The sequence below is a fragment of the Acomys russatus genome, chromosome 2 (assembly GCF_903995435.1).
Source record: "Acomys russatus chromosome 2, mAcoRus1.1, whole genome shotgun sequence".
Lineage (NCBI taxonomy): Eukaryota > Metazoa > Chordata > Mammalia > Rodentia > Muridae > Acomys > Acomys russatus.
Window position 1 is genome coordinate 82,916,822 of NC_067138.1, and position 27,856 is coordinate 82,944,677.

Here is a 27,856-nt window from a genome sequence, read left to right on the forward strand (position 1 = left end):
AGCTGGCTACTCATGCGGGTTGTGGTATGGCACACCTTTCATCCTAGCACTCTGGAGGCAGAGGCTTGTGCATCTCTGGATCTCTGTGAGTTCAAGGCCAGCCTGGACTACAAAGTAAGCCCAAGACAGCCAGGGCTCCACAGAGAAACCACATCTTGAAAAACAAAACAAAACAAAACAAACAAAGAGCTGACTTCTCTTCCAGAGGACCTGGTTCAATTTCCAGTACCACACAGCAGCTCAAAACGACTTATAACTCCTGTTCTAAGGAATCTGACACCTTCCCTATTGTCCCCTCTGAAGGCACCAGGCACACATGTGGTACATGGACTAACATATAGGCAAAAGACCCACATACATAAAATTTAATAATAAATAAATAAAATATGGAGGTGAATGTTTGACAGAGCCACATTGTTGTGTTGTTTAGGTAAAATGGGCTACAGCAAGTGCCTGTTCAAGAAGAATGAGACAATATTTAGGTTCTCATTTTATTTGCTCATATTTTCTACTTACAGTTCAAGATAGAAATACCAAATGTCAGGATGAACTCTGGACCCTCACTACCTCCTCCTCCCCCCACCCCCTTTTTGAAAGACGTTCTCACTAAGTAGCAAAAGCTAGTCTGGGACTTGTTATGTAGATCAGATTGGCCAGAAAGGAGAAAGATCTGCCTGCTTCTGCCTCCCTAGTGCTAGGATTAAAGGCCGGTGCCTCATTACATCAGCTTTTGTTTTCTTAAAGGTCTATAAAGCTTTGGAAAATTAGCTATGAGTTCAAGTCTAAGGATAGAAGCCTTTTTCTTCACCTAAGAGCAAGATTAGAAAGACAGTGCTTCACGACATTGTTTCTGCCTGTGCTTGAATAGTAACAGAACAAGAAAGGATCTTAAGAAACAAGCTATGTGATTTGAAAGAATATTGAGCCAAGCAACCCATGACTTAGAAATGATTTATAATCTTGAAAGTATATTGCATTGTAAAAGACTGTTTCACCTGAGCTATTTTGTCATGGCAGGGTTAAAACAGAATCGTTCTTCTTCACTAATTTGAGCAGGAATAATTAGATTGCCAGCCCAGAAAACAACCAAACCCACTCAATTTACTGTGGATTTTCATTTTTCATCAGAAGATACTTCAACTTGAAAATATTTGCCCATATTTAGAGAGGGTTTGTATTAAGCTCTTTCATGCACTGAAGTTGCATGAAAAAGCAGTACATGAACTACTTTGTCAACACAGAATTAAGTAACCACAAGAGGAATGCTCACACTTTTGTATCATACCATGAAGGGAACATCCTATATGTGATTTAGAATCTTAGGACAATACTAAGCATTTGCTAAGAATTTAAGGAACTCCATCAGGAACCATTTGGCTAACCATTCACCCTATCTAGACCTGTGATAGCTTATCTGTTAAGCCAAGGTGCATTGGACAAATTGATTTTCACAGGTCCTCATGAGCTCGAAAATATGATGTCTCTATGGTATTCTTAACTTTCTTCAATTCATCCATTTCTGCAAAGTTATTTTTAAGATAAACAGAATCATTTAGTCCCTTAGATTTGGTAGTGATACATTCTAATGCTCTTGCAAGCTGACTCTGCCTGCTTCTAGCATGCTGAGATGAGACTTACAAAGTGGGGCTGGTGCTGCAAAGCTCCACTGGAAGTTGCTAAGGCTAAAAACCAAAACAATGTAAAGAAAAAACAATGGTAGAAAGCGGCTAGTGGGGAGCCTGCTCATGGGTAAGAAGCAGTAGATAAGACTGAGCAACGGCAGACATGGAGGGGAGGTAGTGGCCCTCCTGACTAAGGCAGGGAAACTGCTCCTGGCAGAGATGGTGAGGGGGCAGCGTGGCTAGAAGAGCTTTCAATATTCCACCTCATAGTGTAGCCTCAAAACCTGAAACGTCCAGTCCTTCACAGTCTACAATTCTTTAAATAAATAAAGCTTGGGTGAAAACAAATTGTACTTTAGCAAACTAGTTCATTCTGTTTTTTAAAAACAAGAACCAATGCAACGTAATGGATACGTTTTATTTAAAAAAGAAAAAGGAAAAGGAAAAACAAAGACATCCTGTGCTTCCTTCAGTACATACAAAAGCAAAATCCACAAACACTAAATGGGTGGTTAAGTCCTAGAATCAAATTTCTACAAGAAAGAATACACAAAAAGTTTACTTTGCTGACACCATTTAAACCAGAAGCATATAAATAAACAATAAGTTACAAGTAAGTTGACTTAACTTCCACAGATGTGTTCTTTCCTTTCTCTTCAGTCCTGACAGCTACTCCTAGCTACATCAGAGCTGCTGAAATCAAGCATTTTCCTTGCAACATACCAGAGATCAAGAATTCTCTTCTGAAGACAGAGTGTCACTGGATTTTTTAAAATAGAGCTAAAATATGAATTGTCCTCCTCATTTTTGCAGAATTCACAATTTGTTTTCAGAAACATTCTTTGCTATGTGCCCCAGTAGCTTGTCACCTTAGAGCTGATGGGAGAATAAGTAACATGCAGAACACCTGTGAACCAGGGTCTCTTCCTCACTCCAATGGGCCCTCCTTGCCCTGATCTTCTGCACTCTGGACTGTTGGGGTTGGGGAGCTTTGAAAATGGGCCCAGTAAAGGAACCACAGAGTCTACCTGGCTTTGAGTACACAGCAAGCCTAATCACAGAGCTTGGGAAAACTATCAGTCTCTGTGCTTGAAGAAACTCATTTATTGTTAGGGAGCACTTTGCCCAGAAAAAAAAAAAAAAAGCCCTTAAGTCACTGCAGCCCATAGTCTTGCATCTATGGATTATATTCATAAGGATGCAATTATTCAAAAGCTTCATCCAGTAATGAGATAATCAGAACTTAGCATGGGGTAACCTGTAGGAGCCACATGCAAATAGATAAATAAATTAAAATAAATAACTCAGGGGCTGCAGAGATGGCTCAGAGGTTAAGAGCACTGTCTGTTCTTCCAATGGTGCTGAGTTCAATTCCCAACAACCACATGTTGGTTCACAACCATCTGTAATGAGATCTGGTGCCTTTTTCTGGTGTGCAGGCATACATGCAGGCAGAAAACCGTATAAATAATAAATAAATAGTTTATAAAACCTCCAAGTTCGTTAAAAAATAACTCAGATCATCAGTTTTCATTGCTAATATATGAACATTATTGTTATAACAGCATCAAGCCAACACTCTTTATGAGAGTCAAGTGAAAGAAATGCATTTGCAATTTCTAAAGTGCTACATGGATATTGTAATCGATGCAATAAGTAAATGAAATAAAACCTTTTTTTTATCTATTCATGAAAAGTAATTCTAACTCCAGATTCTCCTTTCAAAATCTATACTAAAAATAATTAATAGAGAAATAAAATTCTTTTTAGTAACTTCTCAGAAGTCTGTATCGCATGTCTGAATTCTAACATCAGAAACATAACAGGAGAAACACCTCCCTATATCTTCAGAACAATGTGTGTATTTATTTACATATTCTGCCATGGTATATAGTAAAATAATAAACATTCCATAATGGAAGAAGATACTGCAGACAGAAAACAAACTCATTTCCAGGGTTTTCTTACTCAATTTTGATTGGCTTCCTCAGTAAAAATGTAAACAAAGCAAGCCAACCAGTAAGCATCGTTTACAAACATAGCTTCCCTTCTCTGAATTAGCCATTGAAACAGGAGGTGCATACGGACACATCTCTCCACTAGTTGTTCAGCCCACGTAGGGGAAAATGCCATCCAAACAGCTTTAATTAGATGGTTTTTAATAAGCCAGAAATTGTGAAATTGGCCCAGGTTTCTAAGGCTAGAATCACATCTTGCTTATTCCTTTGGGGCAAATTAAGCTCTTCAAAAAGAAGTAGTTTTATGTATTTATAAAATAAATAAGAAAAGCATTAAACTGTGTCACTTTTGTACATAATTAAGTGGAAAAGTGAAAGCCTGTAAGTGATACAGGAACCATGCTGCCGGCCTCCGTCATGATGGATGTTGTGGACAGTGTAAGAAATATGAGCTCAGTTCAACAAGTGATTGGATGGAACTCACAAAAATGGGTTTGCAGAAAAATGAGGTATATAGTCAAATCAAATTTGTTCTGTTTTAACTTAATTCACAGATTTTATTATGTGCACATGAGTACCGTGTGAAGTTATGAGCTTTAGATCCCCTTGTTCAAGAAGTGCAGGCAGACCATTAGGAGCCAAGCCACATGAGAGCTGGGAACCAAACTCAGGTCCTCTGCAAGAGCGGTCCATGCTCTCAACCATGCAGCCAACTTGCCAGAAGCTTATACTTTTTTTAAAAAAATATAATGTAAGAGCTAAGTAATCACTACACATGGTGCTCACAAATTATTCCCTAGGAAAAAAAGAAAGAGCCTGAATATCTCCATTCCTTTATGACCAGAGTTAAGACCACTCATACCCTCTACTTTTTTGTTTTGTTTTCTTGTTATGTTTTTTTTTTATGTTTTAGACAGAGGAGCAAAATAAAGTTATTTGGGGAGGAAGATGGGAATAAACTGGGTAGCCTTTAAGGAGGCTAAGAACATGGTAAAATAGAGTTTATTAAAAATTAAAAATGTTTTGAGGAAGCCCTATTCCCATTTTTCTGAGATAGCACCAGATAGATTTCCAAAGTGGCTGTACTAGTTTGCATTCCCACCAGCAATGAAGGAGTGTTCCTCTCTCCCCACATCCTCGCCAGCATGTGGTGTCGCTTGAATTTTTGATCTTAGCCATTCTGATGGGTGTAAGATGGAATCTCAGAGTTGTTTTGATTTGCATTTCCCTGATGACTAAGGAGGTTGAGCATTTCTTTAAGTGTTTCTCAGCCATTTGATACTCCTCTGTTGAGAATTCTCTGTTTAGTTCCAAGCCCCAGCTATTCCACTCCTTGGAATATACCCAGAAGATGCTCCAGCACACAACAAGAAAATTTGCTCAACCATGTTCATAGCAGCCTTATTCATAATAGCCAGAACATGGAAACAGCCTAAGTGTCCCTCAGTAGAAGAGTGGATAAAGAAACTGTGGTACATATACACTATGGAATACTACTCAGCTATTAAAAACAAGGAATTCCCGAAATTTGTGGATAAATGGATTGAGCTAGAAATGATCATAATGAGTGAGTTAACCCAGAAGCAGAAAGAATCAAATGGTATATACTCACTTATATCTGCATACTAGCCCAAGGGGCATGTCCCACGAAAGCCTTCACTTACCAGGAAACTGGAACAGAGGGGAAGGCATCCTATTGGGACTCTAAATGAGAGACGCATGGGAGAACAGCAAAATAAAAGGATCCAGAGGGTCCTAGAAATCTACAAGTAGAACAATATGATAGGCAGATTTGGGCCCAGGGGTCCCGCTCAAACTAAGGCACCAGCCAAGGACAATACAGGAGGTAAACTTTAAACCCCTCCCCAGATCTAGCCAATGGTCAGAATATTCTCCACAGTTGAGTGGAGAGTGTGATACGACTTTCTCACATACTCTGGTGCCTCACATTTGACCATGTCCCCTGGAGGGGGAGACCTGGTGGCACTCAGAGGAAGGACAGCAAGTAGCCAAGAAGAGACTTGATACCCTATGAGAATATATAGGGGGACGTAATCCCCCTCAGGAACAGTCATAGGGGAGGGGAATAATGGGAAAATGGGGGGGGGGAGGAATGGGAGGATACAAGGGATGGGATAAACATTGAGATGTAACAAGAATAAATTAATAAAAAAAAAAAAAAAAAAATTAAAAATGTATGCAATAAAAATATTGTCATGTTTTTAATTATGGAATAAGAATCAATTTTCTATGTAAGGCCTAAAAGAACAGAAGCTGTTTCACAACAAGGGTATGAAATGAAGCTGGCAAACTCTCACACGTGTGTGCACAGTAGTGTTCAGTACAGGAGTAACTGCAGAAGCGAGGCCTCAGAACTGAAAGAATGCATCTCATCACTACTAAAAACCACCTTGGGTTTCTGGTTCTCATCAACTGCTTTCAGTTAGATTTACCTCAGCAGTGATGACTTTGTGAGCTGCTCACTCATTTTAAAGCTGTTAAGTTCCCATCTCACAAATAATCACATTGTTGTCACATCATCTGTCATCTATATTATTTATACTAGGATTTGTAACTGCTCCTATTATGCAAATCTAACACCAGATGATATAGTCTGAATTTCCATTTAAAGGAAACATTTTCCCCCTTGTTGAAATTTGTAATCTTATTACAGGCCTGGTTTTCATTTATCAAGTGCTAATATTTTCTTTTGCTTTATAAAGTACTCTAAATACATGCAGCTTTCTCATTTGGATATTGTTAACTTTTCCATAGATCATATAAAAAAATCTGTACCAAACGAAGCTCAATAACAAGAAGGCTACTAGGGAGGAGGCTTAATTCTCATTCAGAATAGACACCGGAAGCAGTTGAAGAGAAGGAAGAGGAAGGGAGCCTACTATAGAGACCAACTGAAAGATTCCACCCAGTGGGGGATCGAAGCTGATGCTGAGACTCTCAGCCAAACTTTGGAGTGGAGTGCAAGTAGTCTTATGGAAGATTTGGGGGGATAGAAGGACCTGAAGGGGACAGGAGCTCCACAAGAAGAACTTAGAGCTAACAAATCTGGCCTCAGGGGGACATACAGAGACTGACGCACCAAGCAAGGACCATGCATGGTAAGAACCTAGACACTCGGCTCAGATGTAGTACATAGACAGCACAGTCTCCTTGTGGGTTACATAATATGGGGAGTAGGGGATACCTCTGACATGGACTCTGGGCACCACTGTTGATCTCTTCTCCCTGTCTGGGAGGCCTTGCCAGGCCCAGAGGAAGAGGATGCAGGCAATCCAGATGAGATTTGATAGGCTGAGGTCAAATGTTAGGGGAGGAGGTCTCCTCCTTTCTGAGGACTAAGGGATGGGGGAGATGAGGGAGAGAGGGTGACACCAGGAGGTGACTAAGGGTGGGAGGATACAATTGGGATGTAAAGTGAACAAATTAAAAAGAAAAAAAAATTGTATCAAAAAGAACTTGTGTACAGTAGTAGTAAAAACTTATAATACCAATGATGATAATGTCTAAAGTTTACTGCAGTTTTCTTGGTGCCAGGCACTCTTAGGGTCTTACCTGTATTAATTCACTTATTTTTCCTACTGATTCTAGGAAGTAGGTATGGATAATAGAATAACTAAGTTGTCAAGGAACCTGAGGTACATTGAGTCCTCTGAGTGAGCCTCTCAGAACCAAGAAGAGTCTGGGTTATATTAGTAAGAAAGGTGTGTTGAGATGCATTATAGGCTGGTTAACGACAGAACTCATGAAAGGACATGAATATAAATACTTGTCCTAAAACATCAAATATGTGCTTCTTTCATAATAAAATTAAACAAATTGCTATGGGCTGAATGGGTATTCCCTGACAAAATTACATACCGAAATATAATAGTCAACCTGATATTGGTATGCAGGGTCTTCAGGAAGTGAGGAAATCATGAGGCAGTCTCAAACAAAGGCTTGGGGTCTTTGTAAGAAGGTTTGACGATTAGGTTTACTAGTCCTTTTCCAACCCTCTCACCACTGAGGAAGCAGCTCTGCAGCCCAGAAGAAGTCGTGACAGACATTGTTTTGGAAGGTGAGGACCCAGATCCTCAGCAGACATTGAACCTGATGGAAACTTTACCTTGGAGTTTTCCAAATGCAGAAATACACCTAGTGTTCATATACCACCCAGTTGTGGCAAGTTATGGTAGCAGCAGAAATAGGTTAATATATAGGTTCACATTTTACTAAACATTAAAAAATAACTTTCATAAACACTAGTGTTCAAGAATATTTATAAGAGTGACAGAGGTGACATCTTAGCTGTTTGCATAAACCCTCTGGCTTGAAAGTCTCTGTGTTTTTTGAAGGAGCTATAACATCCAAGATTTAACATTTATTTGCCATTTATTTATCTTTTGATCTCAGAATTTAGAATGATCTTCAGAAGCTTAGAGATTACAGACTCCTGTCATATAAACCTTTTTTTTTTTTCCTGAAGAAACAGAACCCATCCCATTAAGTCAGGATTGCTAAGTGGGAGAATGAACACGCAAGGACTTGGGTGCCCAGAAACCCCCTCAATGAGTATGCAAACAGTGTGTAGGTGTTCTTTGTTTCAGGTGGACTTAATGTGTACATCAAATTAGCAAGGGATTTTGCTCTTCCACAAACTCCCTGTTGATTGCCATAACTGGCATGGCACAGTCACATAGCTCTGTAAACTGGGACTTATGGTCCAACCCCATGTCTTTATTCAGAGTTCTTCCTGAACTGTCTTAAAAGGAATTATTAATCAAGTAACAAATCCTACTTGAAAAGCATCCATGTGCTGTTTGTTACTTGGATAAATTAACTTTGCCTAGATTCTAAACAATAATACTGAAAACCTTCAGCTATCAGAGTACTTCTTAAGTGTTTCAAATTTCCTCCATTTCTGCCCAAACCAAAGTGATTTTAAATGCACCACTGTGAATAGATAAAACCATCTCAACCATCTCCATTGTAAAAACAGCATGAGTTCACAAGGGATGCTGGGGGTAAGGGCAGCTTAAGCTTGGCTGATGTAACCTTAGCATTTTGGCTTTGCCACTTCTCGCTATTAATAGTAAAAATAGCTCTCTCCTTTTAAACCATGTATTTTTGTATAGGATATGCAGTTATGCCTGAGTATGATGTGTTTGCATATGTGTGTGAGACAGAGAGCATGTGTTTGTGTCACTGTGTACATGTGAAGGTCAGAGGACAAGCTCAGGTGTCACCTTTCACCTTCTACTTGTCCAGGGAGGGGCACTTGTTAACCAGTACCCTGCATTTGCCAGTGTACATAGCCTTGAATTCTGAGAGAATCTTCTGTCTCTGCCTTCTATCTTGCCATGGGACCTCTGAGATTATGGACATGAGCTGGTAAGCCTGGTTTTATGTTGGTTCTGGAGATTAAAACTCAAATCCTCACATTTGTGTGACAAGCACATTACTCACAGATCCAGCTCCCAGCACAATATTTACAGTTTTATGCTTCCATTTTATCATCGGTAAATTCAGATGATAACTAGCTTTTCAGGATAATTTGAACAATATAGAGATAAAGACAAAATCAGTGACATAGTTTCTACCATGTAATAAATACTTAGATAATAAGGCCCACTCTAATTTCTTATCTTTGTTATTGCATAAGAAAGCAGTTTTTAATACTGTGTTATATTTAGGCTTGGGCAGCAGCCTTTTAAAAAAAGTTTTTGTCAATATAGTTCTTAAATGCTAATTATAATACTTCTATGAAAACTCAGCATTGATGCACATGAAGATGTATTATGTTTCAGAATAGAAACTTGTTTTACCTAGAACAGTAAAGACTAATTCTTGTTAATTATACGACATTGTGATAAAAGCCCGCCATAAGCTGAAGCTATGTATGCATCCAACGAGAGACTACACACAGAATCAGTTAGGTAATGGTGCACCTGCCTCTATTCCTACAAGGTTATGACTGATTAATTTGGATCAGTAAGGATTTCTGATGCTGGGTCACAGTTTCAGGTTAGTTAGAGCATGGCTGGGGAAATGAACTAGCAATATATAATGGTTATATTAGCTCTAAACCTAGTGCCAAATCATACAAAGGATTTGGGGGTAAAAAAGTAATGTGTTAGAAGTCACATTTTCTCTGTAGGAAAATACAGTTGGTGATGTGAGGTGGCTGGAGGAATGAGCACAGCTGGGTTCCATGGGGAGTAGGGCTACCCTCTGTCTGCATTGCAGTTTTTCCTAACTAGTACATACTGGTAAACATCAAACAGAATGTTTATAATAGCATTTCATTAGTATGGTCATTACTGCTGTGAAGAACTATGCAGATCCTAGAAGCCAGGAAATAGAGAGGCTGTATTTGAGAAAACTCATCTCAGAGAAGTCCAGGTTATGTAGCTATAGGAACAACTAATGCCTCAAAGTGAGGTTCCTTGTTCTTCATCTCGCTCTTTCTCTGCTTTAAGAAAGTATAGCTTCTGAACCCTCGACACACTGAATAAGAGTTAACAGATTTTTAAAAAAATATTGTGTTCATGTGCACATAAGAATAAACTTCAATTTGGGCTTCATTTGAGAATATTTAACTGAAATAAAAAAACTACCTGCTGTTATATTTCTTGTTCAGGAGCCACAGTTTTATCTTAAGAACTGATTAAGTGGAGACTATCAAAGGGGCAACTTCAAACATTCACCTGTGTTTCTCCACCTATTTTTTCCCAGATGTGCAACAAGTGACAACTGTTTATATTTGAGTTTCGGGATTTGTTCTGGGTTTTCTCAGTCAATGAGTGATCTGGAAATGTCAGGAATATCAGCACTTTCAAGCAGCTTAGGAAGTTGGTTGGAGGTGTACAGAATCCTTGATCCCTTTCATCTCTTACTCTTTTTATACTGTCAATGGAAAGAGGGTAAACCATTATGCTATAAACAAGATAAAGGCAATGTAAGTCACGGTGTCGATTTCTGCATCTTCTCTACTGTCTGTCAGATATTCTGCAAAATAATATGAAAAGGATAGCTAATACTATGAGGAAAAGGATTGCAAAACTATCCAAATTAAAACCCTCAGCCACAGTCACTGCAGTTACCAAATAGAGGTAGAACACATTAGTTTTTATAAACAGGGCTAATGTCAGCTCCCATTTTCATCTGTCCCTGTGCTGTCCGAGCTGCCTGTCAAGGAGCCTCAGCTAGTGGCTGGCTAGGCAGTTCCTGTGCACAGCATTTGCTTGTTTAAGACTGACACAGGATGAATGGCTGTCACCTGGAGCACTTCCAGGCTAGGAGGGCTCGGTCTGAGATAAAATGATGTTCATGGTTATAATCCAGAATTAAGCTTTCTATCTAGCCCACAAATTCTAATTAAATTCTTCTAACCCTTTGCATAACGGAACATTGGGAGACATTGGTTTCTAGGTCAGATCTAGATTTAGGGTGTATCTGTGGGCACAGAGTTATAAAAAGGCAGGTTTTAGTCTAAGTCAAGCGCTTTTGCTTCTACACTGTAAAAATGGCCTAAGAATAAAGCGAGCATAAGTTTCCAACTGTCATATTAAATGTACAAGTTTCTCTACCCTCTTCTTAATACCTATTCTTGTTAACATGTGAAAAATAATAAATTTAGGAAAATTAAAGGCAGCAAAAGCTGACAGGCAGCTCTCTAGGGTCTCATGTTTATTTATTTATTCATTCATTCATTATTTCCATATTTACTTATTTAAAGAAAAGTTTCTTTCCTCTATCTCTGATTTAGTTTTGCTCCTAATTTACTGTGATAATGACATTACATTTTTTAAAAGATTTATTTTTTATGTACATTGGTGTTTTGCTTCTGTGTATGTCTGGGTGAGCATGCCAGATGCCCTGGAACAGGAGATACGGACAGTTATGAGCTGCCATATAGGTGCTGGGAATTGAACTTGGATCTTTTGGAAGAGCAGCCAGTGTTCTTAAGCACTGAACCATCTCTGTAGCTCCCTTTTTACATTTTAAAATGTACATGTAGAGCTAAAATGTAAAACCTGCCTTCAGCCATCCACAAGCATCAGCTTGAATTTCTCAACAAAACTTAGAAAGAAGTGCTCACCAGTGTGGCCTAATCCTGCTCAGCTGGCATAGGTGATACTTGGAAGAATTAATCAGTGTTTCAGAGTGGAAGAAGGTTGATGTTTGGACACTACTGCATTTGACCACATCATAACAAGATGTGAAAGATAATAAATTAAGGAAAATTAAAGGTAGCAAAAGCTGTCAGGCAGCTTTTTAGAGTTTCATGTGTTTATTTATTTATTTATTTGTTTGTTTGTTTGTTTAGAAGAATGTATAAAGAAACTGTGGTACATTTTTTAATACAATGGAATATACTGTTCAGCTGTTAAAAACAAGGAAATCTTGAAAATTTCAGGCAAATGGATAGAACTAGAAACGATCATCCTGAGTGAGGTAACCTAGTCTCAGAAAGACAAGCATGGTATATACTCTCTTATTAAGTGGTTATAAGCACAACATAGATGTTCTCTGAGAGACTCCATCCAGTAGGGGATCAGGACAGATATTGGGACTCCATGTTGGACTCCAGATGAGAGTGGTATGGAAGAATGGGGGAATGGAAGGACCCAGTGGGTTCTGGAACCCTGTAGGGAGTTTCTGTGGATCTGGACTAGTGGATCTGGAACCAGGGGGGCCTGCACAAATTGCTGCACCAACCAAGGGTAATGCATGCAGAGAACCTAGACCTTTTGTTCAGATATATCCAATGGAAAGCTCATTCTCCAAGGTTGTGTGGGGAGTGAGGACTGCCTCTGACATGAACTCTTGTGATTCCATTTGATTACTATGGCCCTGGCTGTGACATAATGTTGTTGTAGAGGTCAGAGGTCAACTTGCATCCTTCTACTACGTGGACTCTGGGATTGAACTCAGGTCCTTGGTAAATGGCTTTTCCTGCTAAATCAATTGTCTGGCCAAAAGAGAGCTTTCAAGCTAAGAGCTATGAGAAAAGGTGGTTACTATCCTGGATTTTTATTTTTTCTTTATTTTTTACATATACATTTATATTACTACACTATATACAATAAACTATATACAGTAAAGAGAACCACAAAACAATCAGGAATTATATAAATGTTACAGTCATAGTGTTTTGGTTATTTGTATTTGGCAACCTTGAAGAAAACATCTTTCCTATTTTGGTGTGCCTAAAATTCTGAATGTAAATCCATATCTATCATAGCTAATCTTTATCAATGTAAAACAGCTATCTAGACCTAAAAACATCTTAACCCCTAAACAACTAAGCTTAATTGTAAAGCTAAACTCTCTGGCTACCATAGATTTTTTTTTAAAAGCAGAAAAATAAAAAGTACTTGAGCCACTGTAGATGAGACTGCACTGTGAATTCCTGAAAGGATTACTATTCAGTGATGTCTAAAGCAACTGCAAGAGATTAACCAGAACACCTTTGAGCTGCAGAGTGCCACTGGTAACAAACGATGTATGTGACAGACAGGTGGTAGCTCAGGTTGCCTGTTATGACATGTGAAAGCATTAGGTAGCCTGAAAAAAAATCCTTTCTAAGGCCTAAGGACTACTGGAATTCTGATGGTCAGAAATGAACTCCCAGATGTTTTAGTATGGTACATTCAGGGATCGATTACTGGAAGGAGGGGAGCAGAAACCACCCTCCTGGGTCTGCTGAGGAGCAACTCTCTCCATCCATCATCCCCTCTACAATGCATTCCTGACGGCGAGTGTGAGAGCAAGATTACAAAACAGTTCATGGATTCCATAGCCTGGGCATTCCCAAGGTGCTTAGTTCCTGTTAGTTGTCACAACATTGACTCCTAAGTTTATCCTGTCTCCAGTAAGAATATCTGGATTTATTTACAGACCAGATCCCTTTTCCTTACTTTAACTGTGTGTATAGACTCCTTCTGAAAATCATCCATTCACTCATAACTATCAACAATCACAGGTAAGCTGGGTATCACTCCCCACATAAAAACATGAGGAAATTATTAAGTCTTGATGGATGGATGCTTCTGTGATGGTAGGTAGCAGTGACAACATGTTCCTGTGACTGATTCACTTATGTAAGAAAGTAAAGGTGCCAATAAACTGTGCCTGGGTTTGAGGTAAATGTTTTCATAGGTGGCTAGCAATCCAGTCAATACTATATTCTCATGCAAATCCTTAAATCCTAGGAAACAACAATTTGAATAATATATGCATTTTCTTACCTTCTATTGCTGATAAGAGAACCCGAGAGTGATCATATGCAATGACATTTGCATATCTATTCTTTGGTTTGTTTACTTCCAAGTTTGAGTGTTCCCATGTGAACTGCTGGCCAGGGTCAATTGACTGTGAAAGAAGAACAGCACACACAAAGTCAATACTGAAAAACATAGAATTATGGCATTTATTACAAGGAATGCACATGATTTAAAAATAATTTCCAAAGCTGCACTTCATAAGGATGATTTTAGCTGTGGAGGGGAACACTAACATAGCCTGCATAGTGTACATTGACCAACGCCATGAGAGAGTCATTAACAATCACCAACATTGACCAAAAGAGAAAGCATCAGTTCAGCAGTTCTGTTAATACTGGAGTAGCAGGGCTGTATCTTGCTTTTCTACCTCTCTCTCTGCTGCTGTAGTTTACAAGTTATTTTAGCTCAATATTCTTTCTGGGGCTGTGAATATAATTTGCCTCGAGTATTCCTTCCTAATCTTTCCTGGCTGGACGTATGCACACACTTTCACTTGACTGGCCTTTTCCTTGCTTTGCTATGCGCAGGCTCTGTTTTTGATTCTCTACTTCTGTGCTTTCCATCTTAATGGATGTTTATGATTTTATCTGTTTACTTATAAAAACAGCACAGCCTATGTCAGGGCAATTTGTACAATGCAAACAACTGGCAGTGACGGTGAGGAAGGGAACCAGTGAGCATCATCACAGCGAGAAAAACAACTTATAACCCTACAGAAGGATTGAATTGTTTTTATTATTTTTCTGTTTATCATTATATTGTTTCAATGTATCATCATGTTTACTGTGCCTGCCTTTTTATCCAGTAGGGTTTTTTTTTTTTTTTTTTTTTTTTTTTGCTTATATTTTCGAATTTTTATCATCTTTTTGTAATGTCTTAGTTCAAGCAAAAACAATCTACAGCATGTGCTGTCTGGATACAAAATGAGTTTTGTAGGCTGCTCCACTATGATTTCAAAACTACATTCAGGCTTAATTGCTTAGTTGAAGAAAATTTTAAAACAATGATAGTGGAAGAACAAGCTGTATGGCACATATGAAAATATACCTGTGAGAAGAAATCCTGAAAGTAACAGGAGAATTGTAAGGGACACCAGGTCATTATGCTTTATAGCCAGAATAACTGTGAGGAGATGGCGCGCTCTCTCTCTCTCTCTCTCTCTCTCTCTCTCTCTCTCTCTCTCTCTCTCTCTCTCTCTCTCTCTCTCTCTCAACCCCATCCCGCCCCCCAATGTGGAAGATGAAGAAGTAGAAGGAAAGACTGAGTCAGTAAATCTGGCTGAAGGCCTTGCTTGTCTGACAGGCAGTGTGCTAACTGCTGGAAAGTAAGCTAGTTACATCTGCATGAGTTAACTTTCAAACCTAGGCCAGAGAATCAAAAGCTCACTGCTAACTAGCAGCTGGTAGTTATGAAGGCACAAGTGTTCAGAATGCCACTGCAGAATGAAGAAGCCCAAGACATGAAACACATTTAAGCACACACGACCGTCCTTCCCCTCCCAACTTATCATCCGGTGTCATTCTGGGACAATTACATAAGGGATCAAGTTTTAAAAATGAGGTTGGCTTCACATGGATGATAGGACAGATGGGACGCAGCTTACATTTATACTTGTTTTACACGGATCAAACAAACATTGATTAAATAATGCTGACTTGCCTTTGTGCAGCAAAGCACTCATCCATCTGTATCTATCTGTCTGACTGAACATTTAACAACACACAACACAGGTCATTATTTTTGGAGCTTGTCAGAATGCTGAGAGCAGTAAACCCAGGGGAAAAAATAAGTACTAAAAATCGGTGAGGTCTACTAACATCTTTTATAATGGCGGGGGGCGGGGAGCTTTGAACATCCCAGTCCCTTTATCAACGTTAGAAATGCAAAGAAATCATATATGAGTGGAGCGCTGATTCTCAAACCCATTTTTTTTTTTTTTTTCTTTCTTGATGCTGGTGATGGCCAACATGGACAAAGAGCAGCACAAATGCAGGCTGAGAGGGGAAGATAATTTCTATTTTAACCTCATATATTTAGCCGGCCCACAGTGACCATGCAGCTTCTTATTGGAAGTTACGATGATGTCATTTCAGTAATTTGATATTAGCACTTTTCATCCCCTGGACTCTGATTATTATTATTTTTTTCTGAATGCCTACTGCTTCTATTCAATTTCTCCCTTCATTGTACCTCTTTATCAAAGACCTTCTTTGTAATGTTGATGCCCTTTAGGACTCATTCCCTCTTTACCTTCCTCAGGTAGAGTTCTGGTTAGGTTTCCTTCTGTCTGGAGAGACTTTTGAAAGATGGAAATACAGCGGGTTGATTTATTCAAATAAAAGTTAATCAGTGGGCTTTTATATTTCATAAACCATACGAAATCCATATACTACATTGAAACAGAACTCATAAAATAAGAATGTCTCATGTAATTATAATTAATTTCTCCAGCCAATCAATAGACCGCGCGCCCCCCCCCCCCCAGATGGTAACAACAACTTGACCAAGATAGCAAAGAGTTTACATCCCTGTCTGGACTGCTGTTCTCCAGGATAACTTCAAAGAAAATCATCTTAATACTAACAGACTTTCACCTCAGCTGCTTCTAGGATGGGTGGGACCAGATGCATGGAAGTCTTTTGTGTATGATTCAAAGAAAGGCAAAGTCTCAAATAGACACCTGCTGATATCAAACACTTGGCCTTAAAGTTCTAAAGTTGTTTTTTATCAACTAGAACTTTGTCTTAAAATAAATAAGTGGGAATATATATATATATATATCAATATATATCAGATAAAGTTATAATTTATAGTGTGTACTTTCATTAAAAAGTCACAATGAAAATGTAAGTATATAAGTATGTCTATCCAATAGTTACAATATTTGCTGTTAAGTCATTTAATTTATATAAATCCTAGGCATGGGTATCATGTTTATCATGTGATGATTAATGTGCACAGAAGTCACATGATTCATGTGTAATCAAATAGCTACTAGGTAGGAAAGTCAAGTTTGCTACACTTCCTCACAAGTGTAGGCAAAGTTTACTTGCTGGTGTCATACCCACCCATCTGCTGGCTCTTAAACACAATGTAGAGAAAGCTGGAATCAAAACTCGGTAGAAACTGCCGAGGTCTGTTTGTGATTCTAAGTACAGGACAGAATCCTCAGAAATTTGCACAGCAGATTATAGTCCTTGAGAGACACTCCCAGGGCATGACCCTTTTTTTCATAGTGCTGAGTCATCACTTGAGCACAACATTATTATAATGGTTCTCTAAAATTCAATGTTAGGGCCAAAAGAAAATACAATTCCCACATTCAAAACACCACAAAATCCATAATCATAAGTACTCAGTGGTCCACTTCATCCTCACATTAACCAAGGGAGACAGGGAACCTCAGAAATTCCTTTAGAGACTCATCAAAGAACTGCCACAAAACAGATTCATCCTGTTTTGTTTTGTTTTGTTTTTTTTTTTTTTTTGTATGTTTGCAAAACAAATAACAAAAATTTAATTAAAGGGAAGGACTAGACCAACTATTTGAGTATCTAAACTATGGACCAGATGATGTTTTTTCTTTTCTCTCTCTGTGTCTCTGTGTCTCTGTGTCTGTCTGTCTGTCTGTCTGTCTGTCTCTCTCTCTCTCTCTCTCTCTCTCTCTCTCTCTCTACTAGAACTGAACTTTCAAGGACCTTAACTTCTGGAGAAATCCTAGCTTACCACATAGTTTGTCTGGTTCTTCCATAGTGTGGTTTACTGTCTGGCACTCTCAAGTCCCTTTTGAGGTTAGAAGAACAGCCTGGAGTTGACTCGTAATCTATGCAGAAAGTAGTTTCTGCTTTTCATTTGCTCATATTCATATTTTTTCCATCCACTGTTTGGAAATGGTAAATTGATGTATATATTCAACTGAACAAAATACATGCCTACATAGTTGGGAAGAGCTATATTTTCCACAGTTAGTAAGGGCTTGCAATTGCCAGGAGAACATTGTTCCAAGAAAATAACATGCATTTATTTGAGTTAACAATCTTTCATAAGCCAGACAGTGAGATGAGGTTGAGGGTAACAGCAATGTTTGAAAGACACAGGATGGCTGGCATTTTCAGCTCCAGTTAGCTGTAGCAGGTCAGGCTACTGTGCCCACTGGGTTCCCTCTTACCACTTCTTTCCCCCACAAATAAGGTTTGTGCCCTCATTTTCCCTGGGCTCCCCTTATCCACTTAGTTACCAGCGCACATTGAGCCTTTCCCTGTAACAGTATCTGTGATATACGATACCATTAGAGTGTGAAGAATCAAAACATTATTTTTGAAGATGACCAGTGTTAATAAATGGACATGTACAGTGGTGGCACACACCTTCAATCCCAGCGCTCAGGAAACAGAGGCAGGCAGATTGCTGTGAGTTCGAGACCAGCTTGGTCTACAAAGTGAGTCCAGGACAGGCAAGGCTATACACAGAGAAACCCTGTCTTCAAAAAAATTAAATTAAATTAAAAATAAATGGACATAAAGGTATTCTTCCTTGAAAAGTAGAAGAGATGTTTTCAATTCATAGATAAATTTATAAATATACCACACTTGTCAAATGTAGCAAAAAAGTGTTTCAGGAAGACATTTCTTCAGATAGAAATTTGCCTTTAGGTAACAGAACTGAATCAAGGATTTATATTGTCCAAAGGGTAGATTTGAAATTTAGACCACAGTTTGTAACAAATACTAAACTGTACATATAAAGTATAATTTATCCTTTATTATTTTCAGAATTCTGATACATGGAAGAAGTGGAAAGGGTAACAATGCCCACAATTATGTGAGGTAAATAAGGTGACTCTCTGATCAACATTTACCCCACACACTGTCACAGCAGTGCAGATACATCACCAGTTTCCTACAATTCCACTCCTAAGAAGTCCTTTTAAATGATTTTAACAGGCCATGGAACCAGTACAATGAAAATTGTAACAAAAGTCTTCACCTTTTTGGGGCAATGCAATGTGGGCTCTGGGCTCAGGATCAGCTTTGTTACCTCATGACTATGAAAGAGGTCATTTTTGAGAGATCTCCTCAAATGAGAGTGTGAAAAAGAAATACAGTATTAAGATCTATAAACCAAATATTCCAGAGTTGTTGGCCAACATGTTCCCGAAGCCAGCCAAAAGAAGAAGAAAGACACTCTTGTTCCTAAAGGCAAAAATTTAGAGGGATGAGATCAGGGATTTCTTTTAATCAGATTATTTAGATTGTTAGTTATTTAGCTCCTATGTCAGATAAAGGAGCAATAAGAGAGGAGTGGGCAGCTGGGGGTGGTGGTCCACTTTTTATCCTAGCACTTGGGAGGCCAGCCTGGCCTAACTAACAAGTTGTAGGGAGTGGAGAAATGTACAGTGTGATCATAAGGACCAAAGGAAAAGAATTTCATAAACACACTTTGCACACTGGAATCTTTCTAAACAGTTGGAAATATGAAAAGAGTTAAGTGACTTGCAGATAGTTTTAAGACATAAAAAATTCTGTTAGAAACTACTTAATCTTTCTGAGTAAAGAGATACAGTAGACTGAATTGATAAGAGGTGACCATAAAGGTTTATGAAAAGAACCACTTGATCAACAAACAATTGAAAGACTAAAATATTTATTAATTAAAATGGGATATGCAATCTCAGGAACACTGTAGATTGCCATCTGTGTTCTGATAAGAAACAAACAATCATATATTAAATATATCCCATTTGTATCATTAAACTAGTTCATACATGTGCCTTCCCTTTCCAGACAGTACCAGGGCACCAGGTTTGGGTACTGAATAAAGAGGGTTTTCACTGTTTGCTAATATTTATGAATCTGCATCAAACCTCAAGGACTCAGGACAAAGCATATGTTTTAAGTCTTAACTGAAAAGTAGCACGTCTTTTCTCTGCCACATGCAGCCACTGAGTGGGGTCAGAGCATCCCCTGTCTACCACAGTCTTAGCAAGCCATCAGTAGTTGTCTTCCCCTTCCAGGCAATTGTTTCTACTTTCACTTGGAATTAGAAAAGGTAGGAGTTGCTTTGTTACTGCTGCAAGGCAATCCATTTCTGTGCCTCTTATTTATTATGCAACAGCATGTCCAACTCTATCATTTGGAACCTCATCTACTTCTTAGCAGAGATAACAAAACAGAGCACAAGTGGCTACATGCATAGTTTACTTTTCCCTTTCCAATTGATAACGGAGACCTGCTCATTCATAAAACTGAAACATTAGTAGATTGTAAAAGGGAAAGAACAGGTGAATGGATATCTTAATTTATGATTACTGTGACTTACATCACTTTAGAGCAAACAATGCTATAAGGAAAATAGTCGAGATAAATCATAATGAGGTATGTAAAAGACATCAGTGGACTCAAGTCAACAGTATTAATACTTAATAAATACAGAAAGTTTTAATGGGTTTTTAAATATCATTCTATTTTACTTTGCATCCTGTAGTCACAATGTATGTTAGCCTTTCAACACTGTTTTTGCTTGCCATTTATTTGGAAGGGTTTTTTGTTGTTGTTGCTGTTGTTTTCATTTTGTTTTGCTTTGTGTTGAATTATTTATTGCTTCTCATAAAAACAGATAAACTTTGAAACTGAAAAATAAGGCTTGTGTTAATGTTTAATCAATACCTTGTTTCTGGATCAGAAAAATAAAAATTCAATGCTGTCTCTTTGTGGCAGAATACAGAGAACTACAAGTTACCACTGAAAAATTTCTTATCACTCTTTTCCCCAAATGTGTTTGTTGTTACTGTCAGGTGGAGACTGAAGCTCCCAGCAGGTGTTTTTTGGACACCGAACACACAGGAATGACTCCAGGCTGCTAACGTGATTGCCTTTTGCAGGCAAAGTAACAAGGCATACATTAGACACAGGCTTCAAGAGAATCACACAGGGTGTGCATTGCTCCTCATTTCCACGGTGTGTGTGTATTTCAGGCCATGTTTACACTCTGAAGTCATGTGCTCTTTCTTTCCTCTTTCGTGTGATACACAAACTAGAAAACATTATACAACCTGACAATCTACACTTTTACCCCAATTTCTTACTAAACTGAGAAGTTGTTTAGAAAATGTGTGTTTTCTTTAAAACATATTAAAATTGCATTGGTTTTGCTTTATTTTAACACTTTTGAAAAACTGGAATCAATAAAGAAATTGTGACTGGGTTTGTTTTTTATCTGAGGTTGTCACTCAGTCGTTCCCACAGAGTAAATTCTAAAATAAATATTTCTGAATGAATAAATAAAGAGTATCAGGTCAGAATATTGGGAGCTGTCCAGAGAGTAGACAGTTTCTGATCAGATAGAATGAATATGCCAGACTGGAGGTATAATAAAGGCTGAGTTGACCAGATTATACACCCTGTTTACATCTGTAGCCCTGCTACAATTATTTATGGGACCATCTCTCCTTCTCAAAGACTTCATTCAATTCAGGGACTAAATTACATGGTCACTGCAGGTTAGAGTCAGCCCAGGCTTTCTTAAACCCAAATTTGATCAGCGTCACAGCAGCACAGGCAACGCTGTGTTTACGTGCCTCTGTGTGTAATCACAGCAATGTCTTGCTTGGTTAAATACTGAGGCAACTTACAAAGACAATCATATATATATTCAAGGGCAGCAGAAAAGGAAAGGGTGATTTGACTCCTCCAGCAGCCATCTCTATTTACCTAACACTGGATGATAAAAGTGCTGCATTTAAGCCAGCAGGAGAGAAGCTAGCTGGCTTGACTCGGACTCACCCTCACTCCCTGTATCTATGAAACCTCACCATAGAAAAGAACGCAAAGAGAACAGACGATGCACTTCTTAGCATAGTGTTTTCCATAAAGTCAAAATTGTATCTTACTCCTTTTCCTTCCTTAATTTTTACATTTATTTATTTTGTGGCTATGTCCATGTGTGTGTGTGTGTGTGTGTGTGTGTGTGTATGTGATGTGATGGGCATATGCTATGGGGCATGTGTAGAAGTCTAAGGACAACTCTTTTTCTACTGTGTGGGTCCTTGGGATTGAACTCAGGTTTTCAAGCTTGGAAGCCATCGCCTTTATCCACTGAGCCATCCTGTCAGCTGTACATTTTATTCTTTTGGGGAAGGGTAGAGAGTGAAAGGAATGAGGTAGTGAAAAAGCTATCTGGGTATAGGTCCACCTGTGCAACAAAGACCAGAGATAATCTACTGATTTTATACCTTGATAATTCATTTAGTTATAATCTTCTGTGCCTAATGTAATATTTTCTAGTATTTATAATCTTCATTGAAAGAGTAGGTGTAATTATGTCTTAATATCTCTTTTTCTTAGTGCATCAAAAGTGGAAGCAAGCACAGGCATATTCTATCGCTTGATTGTTCAAACTATTCAATTACATGTTTTCAAATATGATGTACTTGTGAGAACACATATTGCCACATATCTTAAAAACTGCATGGATCAACATGTCTAAAGAAATGCTAAGAGGTTGATAAGAAAGATGGAAATCATAAATATGTAGAAGATGGAGGCAGGGCAAAGATGATGAGGGACGTGTGCATAGCTACTGAGACTGTGCAGCTGTGAAATGTGATATTCCCAGAATCCAATTCTCATGTTAAAAAAAATGTAGGATCAAGATCCATAGGAGGTTTGTCCCCTGGACTTTATGGTCTAGGGAGGAAACATCATGTGTGCATTTACTATCAAAAAGGAGTACTGAAAAGCCAACACAGGACCAGCTCAACCCTTCCAAACTCACAAAAGAAGCTTAAATTGTTAGTTTGTGGATGAGGACTAATGAGTCTGTCTTCTTTCATCATTACACCTGCATCTTTCTTAATTCAGAAGACAATGACACAGATAGTGCTCCCTATTGCTGATAAGGAAATGTAGGCTTGGACCATTACGCCACTTTCCATGAGTCACACTACGAGTTTTAAGGCTTTGAAGTCTGAGCCCTTAACCACGGTCTTCTAGCAGATACATAACTTATAAATTCCCTGTCATGAATCTTAATTTCTTATTTCAAAATTGTTGACATTCAGAAAAGCAGATTAAGTCCAGATGTCTCTACCAGTTTTGGTCTAATGATACGCCCATACCACATCATTTCATTCCCCAAAATTCTATGGTAATGAGAGCGAATACTACGGCTTTCCACATGCTAATACTTTTAGTAACGTCCGCCCTCCCCCCATTCAATCAAATGAAAAACAAAGCATGAGATTTTCAGCACCATCTTGTATAATTAGGGACAAAAAGACACATGGTCTCAATCTCTCATTTCTATCCACACAACAGAGCCTCTTTCTTGTCCTTTGCTTTTCATACCTACCAGAATTCGGAGGAAAGGACAGAAGCTGGTACCTGGGACATAATGGAGCATAGGATGGAATGGTATTGGCAGAAACCACTGGGAATGGTAAGACAATAACTCAGGAGTAACATTAATGATCAGTCTAATGGCTTAATAGATAGCACGTTAATAGCATTTCTGGTACAAGCCTTCTGAAAGCTTCCCTTCAATAAATCTGTCACTAACAAAGAACCGGGTTGCTCCATATAACCATAGGCCAATGAATCTGAATACAAGGAAATTATGGCAGTTGTCATACTGAATTATAGTCCATACATGGGTTTTCTGTACACTATTGTGAGAGAGGTGTCTATGTGTTCAAAGTGTACATTTCCAGTGAAATAGGTTTCCACCAGGAAATGCAGTGTACATTAAACAAACAAATAACCCCCCCACACACACACAACTGCTGTATGTACATGTGCAAAGGTGATCTAGAAGTAGCACCTGACCCATAAACATTAAAAGAATATGACCACTGATCTAGGTGTCCCTGAAATGGCTTATCAAATTCTTCGGTGGGCAGGATGAGTTTTCAGTCATCCGTGTACTCAGTTAAGGTCCTTTAAAGTCAAGGGCTGCCATGCTGTGTGCTTCATGCTGCATCCCATTCACTTTCAAGTGTGATGGTTATAATCAGGCGTGAGGAGTAAACCTGAATTCCAACCTTTGCTTGTTTCCCCACTGTTCCTGTTGGGGGTTCTCGGTTCTGGCATCACACTGGAATATTTTTTGCCTAGACAGAATTTTCTAATCATTTCTTTTTGTAAATCTTTCCTTTCTTGAAGGGTTTGGACCAATCCCACATTCCCTGTCCATTCTTGAGCGAGAAGGTTCTCAAGCGTTTGCTTAAGTATGAAATACCCAACATTGTACAGTACATCCCTATGGCAATTATTTTAATGCAGACTTGTACGTTTTTTCTTAAAGTTGCTTAAATTCTTTTTTTTTTTTTTTTTTTTTTTTTGTATGTAAGACAGTGTCTTACATTGTAGCCCAAGCTGACCTGGAATTTTCTATATAGTCCTTGTTGACTATAAAACGGTGACAGTCCTCCTAGCTCAGCACCTGAGTACTGGTAATTGACTCTACAAAACTTATCTTTCCATTTGAAAAGTCTTTATTCCATGATTAAGTCCTATAGAAATATAGCCTTCCATATATCTCTTCCGTCTATGAAATAGCTACCCCAGTGTAGCTAAACATAAAATATCCATAAAGGTATGTGGTTTTCATTCATCAAATCATAAAATGTAGTTAAATATTGTGAGCCTGACATGCAAGGACTAGAAGAGGCTTCAGAATACCTCCCTATCCATTCTGACAGCAACCAATTTTTCTATATCAATTATTAATACTGCTGAAAGTCATCATTGGATAAACTTGATTCCTAAATTTGTACAAACTAAACAAGGCCTTAAAAAGGTAAAAGATTCAAAATACTTCTTTTCAGATTCAGTGTTGGACGTATCTGCACAGTCATAAACTTCCTAGAAAAATTATACGTTTATTTATTCATTTTTACTGTTGTTATAAAATGAATTCCTTTCACAGAATAAAAATTATTATTAGCATACCAATAATTAAAAGCAAATAAAATTTTTATTCTGAAATATCTGATTTTATTTCAAACATATATTGTTTTTAAAGAGATATTTTAGAGAGGAGGTAGTCTGCTTTTACTGTATGGAATGTGACTAACTCTAAGTTGAAGATTCATTTTGAAGATTCAATAGACTAGCTAACAAAATCCAGAGAAGCTAGCCATTCTTACAAATAGTACTCTGGGCAAACAAATGAACATAAATGGTATGCTCTGAAAGACAGATCTTCCTTTTCTAAGATAGCTATTAAAAACAAGCAGAGCACCTTAACCAGTGATTTAGAGAGTGAATAGAACATAAAAAGTTCTATATGATACTGTAGGTTTCTACATTTCTCTCTGCTGGTCTGTATTTTATCCAGCTGGGGGAATTTGGTTGAAATTGTAGCATATGATGCTGTGCTTCTTAACAGTTCCCACAGCCTACAGAAGCATTAAGCAGTTCTGCCAGGGAAACATAATAAAGAACAAATGCTGTTCCCTAATCTCATTTTACATACACTCAAGTAACAGAACATGAGAGGGAAAAAATGTATTTCTCTGAGACGCCTCCAAAAGCATAGGAGTCTGAAGAAATTGTTTTTCTGTCTATGGAATTAGCAAATACAGACATTGAATTACAGTTCTGAGACCTTTGCTCCCACTCCAACTGCACTGAACCTCTTAGCTTCTTGAATGTCAGGGAAAAAAATCTATTACCCCATACCAGTGAATACAAGAAATATAATAAACAAAGTCCAAGTCTAATTATAGCAAAGAAAAACTCACAGCTACATTGGACTCAAAACCCACCAAAATCTAGTTATTCTGGTAGAACTAAAGTTTGCCTGAAAAGAAAGAAAAGAAAAGAAAAAGCCTAAAGAGACCATCAGATGCTGAATTCAAGGGCCGAGGTTGTGGACATTTATCATCTTCTATTTCAGGGTGTAGCAAAGTTCCCAGCATAGACGCAGGAGCTGGTCAAGGTTGGCTACAGGAGATCAGCTGAATGTTAAGCTTACAGGAAAACAGGCAGTAATGTTCTTACAATTACTTAAAAAATACATAATAATTTTCAAATTGGTCTTTCTTGTTATGTGCAATATGTGAAGAAAATGAGCAGCTTTACTTCACGGAGTTGGTTTATTTCTAACAAAATTCTCATTCTTGTTCTGTGGCATTGTAGCTAGTTGCTGTAGCAATAATTATAGATCAAACACAAAAAGGCTACAAGTCTTTCAAGAGCAAATGATACCAAGGACAGATGAAGTCTTAGGGAAACAAAGTGTTCTCTTCATCCAAATATTTTAATGATAAAACAGGAGAGAAAAAAAAAAAAAAAACACTGAAGCTGCTGGTGTGTGAAAGCTAATGGTGGAGTTTTTGGAGTGAGCAAGAGATAATTTTCCTATCCAATAGCTGGCAGAGGCATTGGTTCAAGGACAGGTTGTGGTACACAGTGATGTTCTTGAGAGAGAGGGATGGGGCAGCAGCAGGGAAGAGGAAGGGAGGAAGGGAGAGGGAAATGGAGAGGGAAAGAAAGAGAGAGAGGGGACAGGTGTAAATAAAACATATCGCACAAATTCAACTATTTCTCATAATTGCCTTGATTCATGTTTTTGCTCCTAATAAAAACACCGACTTTTGGGCTACAGAGCTTTATCAGAAGGATTAAGAACAGTTGATGTTCCTGCAGAGGATCTAGGCTCAGTTCTTAGCACCTACTGTGTGGCTCATAACCACCTACTGCAGGGTATCCAATACCCTCTTCTGACCTCTATGTATATATATTGTGCAATGCTCATACTCATATATAAAACTATACTTAATAAATACTTTAAAAATTAAAAATCACTTGTTATATCAGAATTTGTTGACACAATTCCCCATTCTCTTTACAATCTTGATTCTCAGACAAAAGGAAAATGAGTTAACATGACTTTAAGATCTTCCTAAATACATGTATTTTCCCCGGAAATATTTTCCTTTCCTTGTCTAGAGAGTCTACTTGGAAAACTGTATCATTCACATGCTATAATATAGAAAGTTCTTGAGTTACCTCAGCAACACCACTGAAAGTAGCTAAAAAGTTATCCCTCTGGCAAAATGACAGATGCAGACTAGATTAAAAGGCCCCAGGAATCCTTAAGCACAACTCCACAATGGAATCTGTGTGCCCCTGCATCGAAGCCCCTTGGTGTACAGGATTTATCTATTTATTTTTAAGATAATAAAAGAATTTCTGAGCTGTGACAAGGATCAATACTACAACATCAGAAAAGAAGGAAGGAAAGCAAATCAATGCCTACTTGCACAATACCATCCACCATCACTAACAATTAGGCCAAAAATTGTATTCTCCTGATGACAAGGACATCAATTAATTACTTGAAGAAGGGGTAAATTCCCACCTTCCCAGAGAAGACACCCTAGCTTCTCTGAATTCAAAGGGAGGCAGCGTGTCACCGCTCATTAACTAGACTAATTACACTTCCTCAGTCACTGCGGCAGTTCTGCTCTCTGGGTAGAGACAGCAGCAAGCAGACAGAGCCTTCAAGGAAGGGCACTGGAAAATGGGAAAGCAAAAGGGCGAGTTGATCTCTGTAGCATCCACTTTAAATCTTATTCTGCAATAATCATGTAAACAAAACATAGGGTGAGGGAAGCTACACTGAATGGCTTCCCAGCTGAATCACTTCTTAGTGAGGCTTTTGTCCTTTCTTCAGCTCCTTATGTGCCACTTGACACACTTTCACAGAAATAAAAGCTGGAGTTACACAAACATATCTACTGCCACAAAACCATAAAAAATAAACGTGCAAAGACAAAGATAGTATGCGCTGCCATCAAAATATGCCGGATCTTGTATTCACGGAGTTAAAACTCCAATCTTTTCAGATCACTCAGAGGTTCTTATATGAAGTTAAGTTATAGAAACATAGGGGAATTAGGCATACACAAATGTTTTTTAAAATCTTAAAGAGAAAAGTAGCATAACTAATTTAAGTGGTGTGGTATGACTTCGTTATTATAGCA

The 27,856-nt window shown here is 38.3% G+C and overlaps 1 protein-coding gene across 31 annotated transcripts in view; it reads right to left on the reverse strand.

Annotated features, from left to right (window-relative positions):
* Ptprd (protein tyrosine phosphatase receptor type D) overlaps positions 1-27,856 on the reverse strand; it is an 822,247-nt gene that overhangs the window by 61,968 nt on the left and 732,423 nt on the right. For all 31 annotated transcript variants that reach the window (XM_051163652.1, XM_051163675.1, XM_051163581.1 and 28 more), the window contains one exon: positions 13,834-13,957. In XM_051163652.1, coding sequence (XP_051019609.1) covers positions 13,834-13,957 — 124 coding nt within the window. The remainder of the gene's footprint in view (positions 1-13,833; positions 13,958-27,856) is intronic.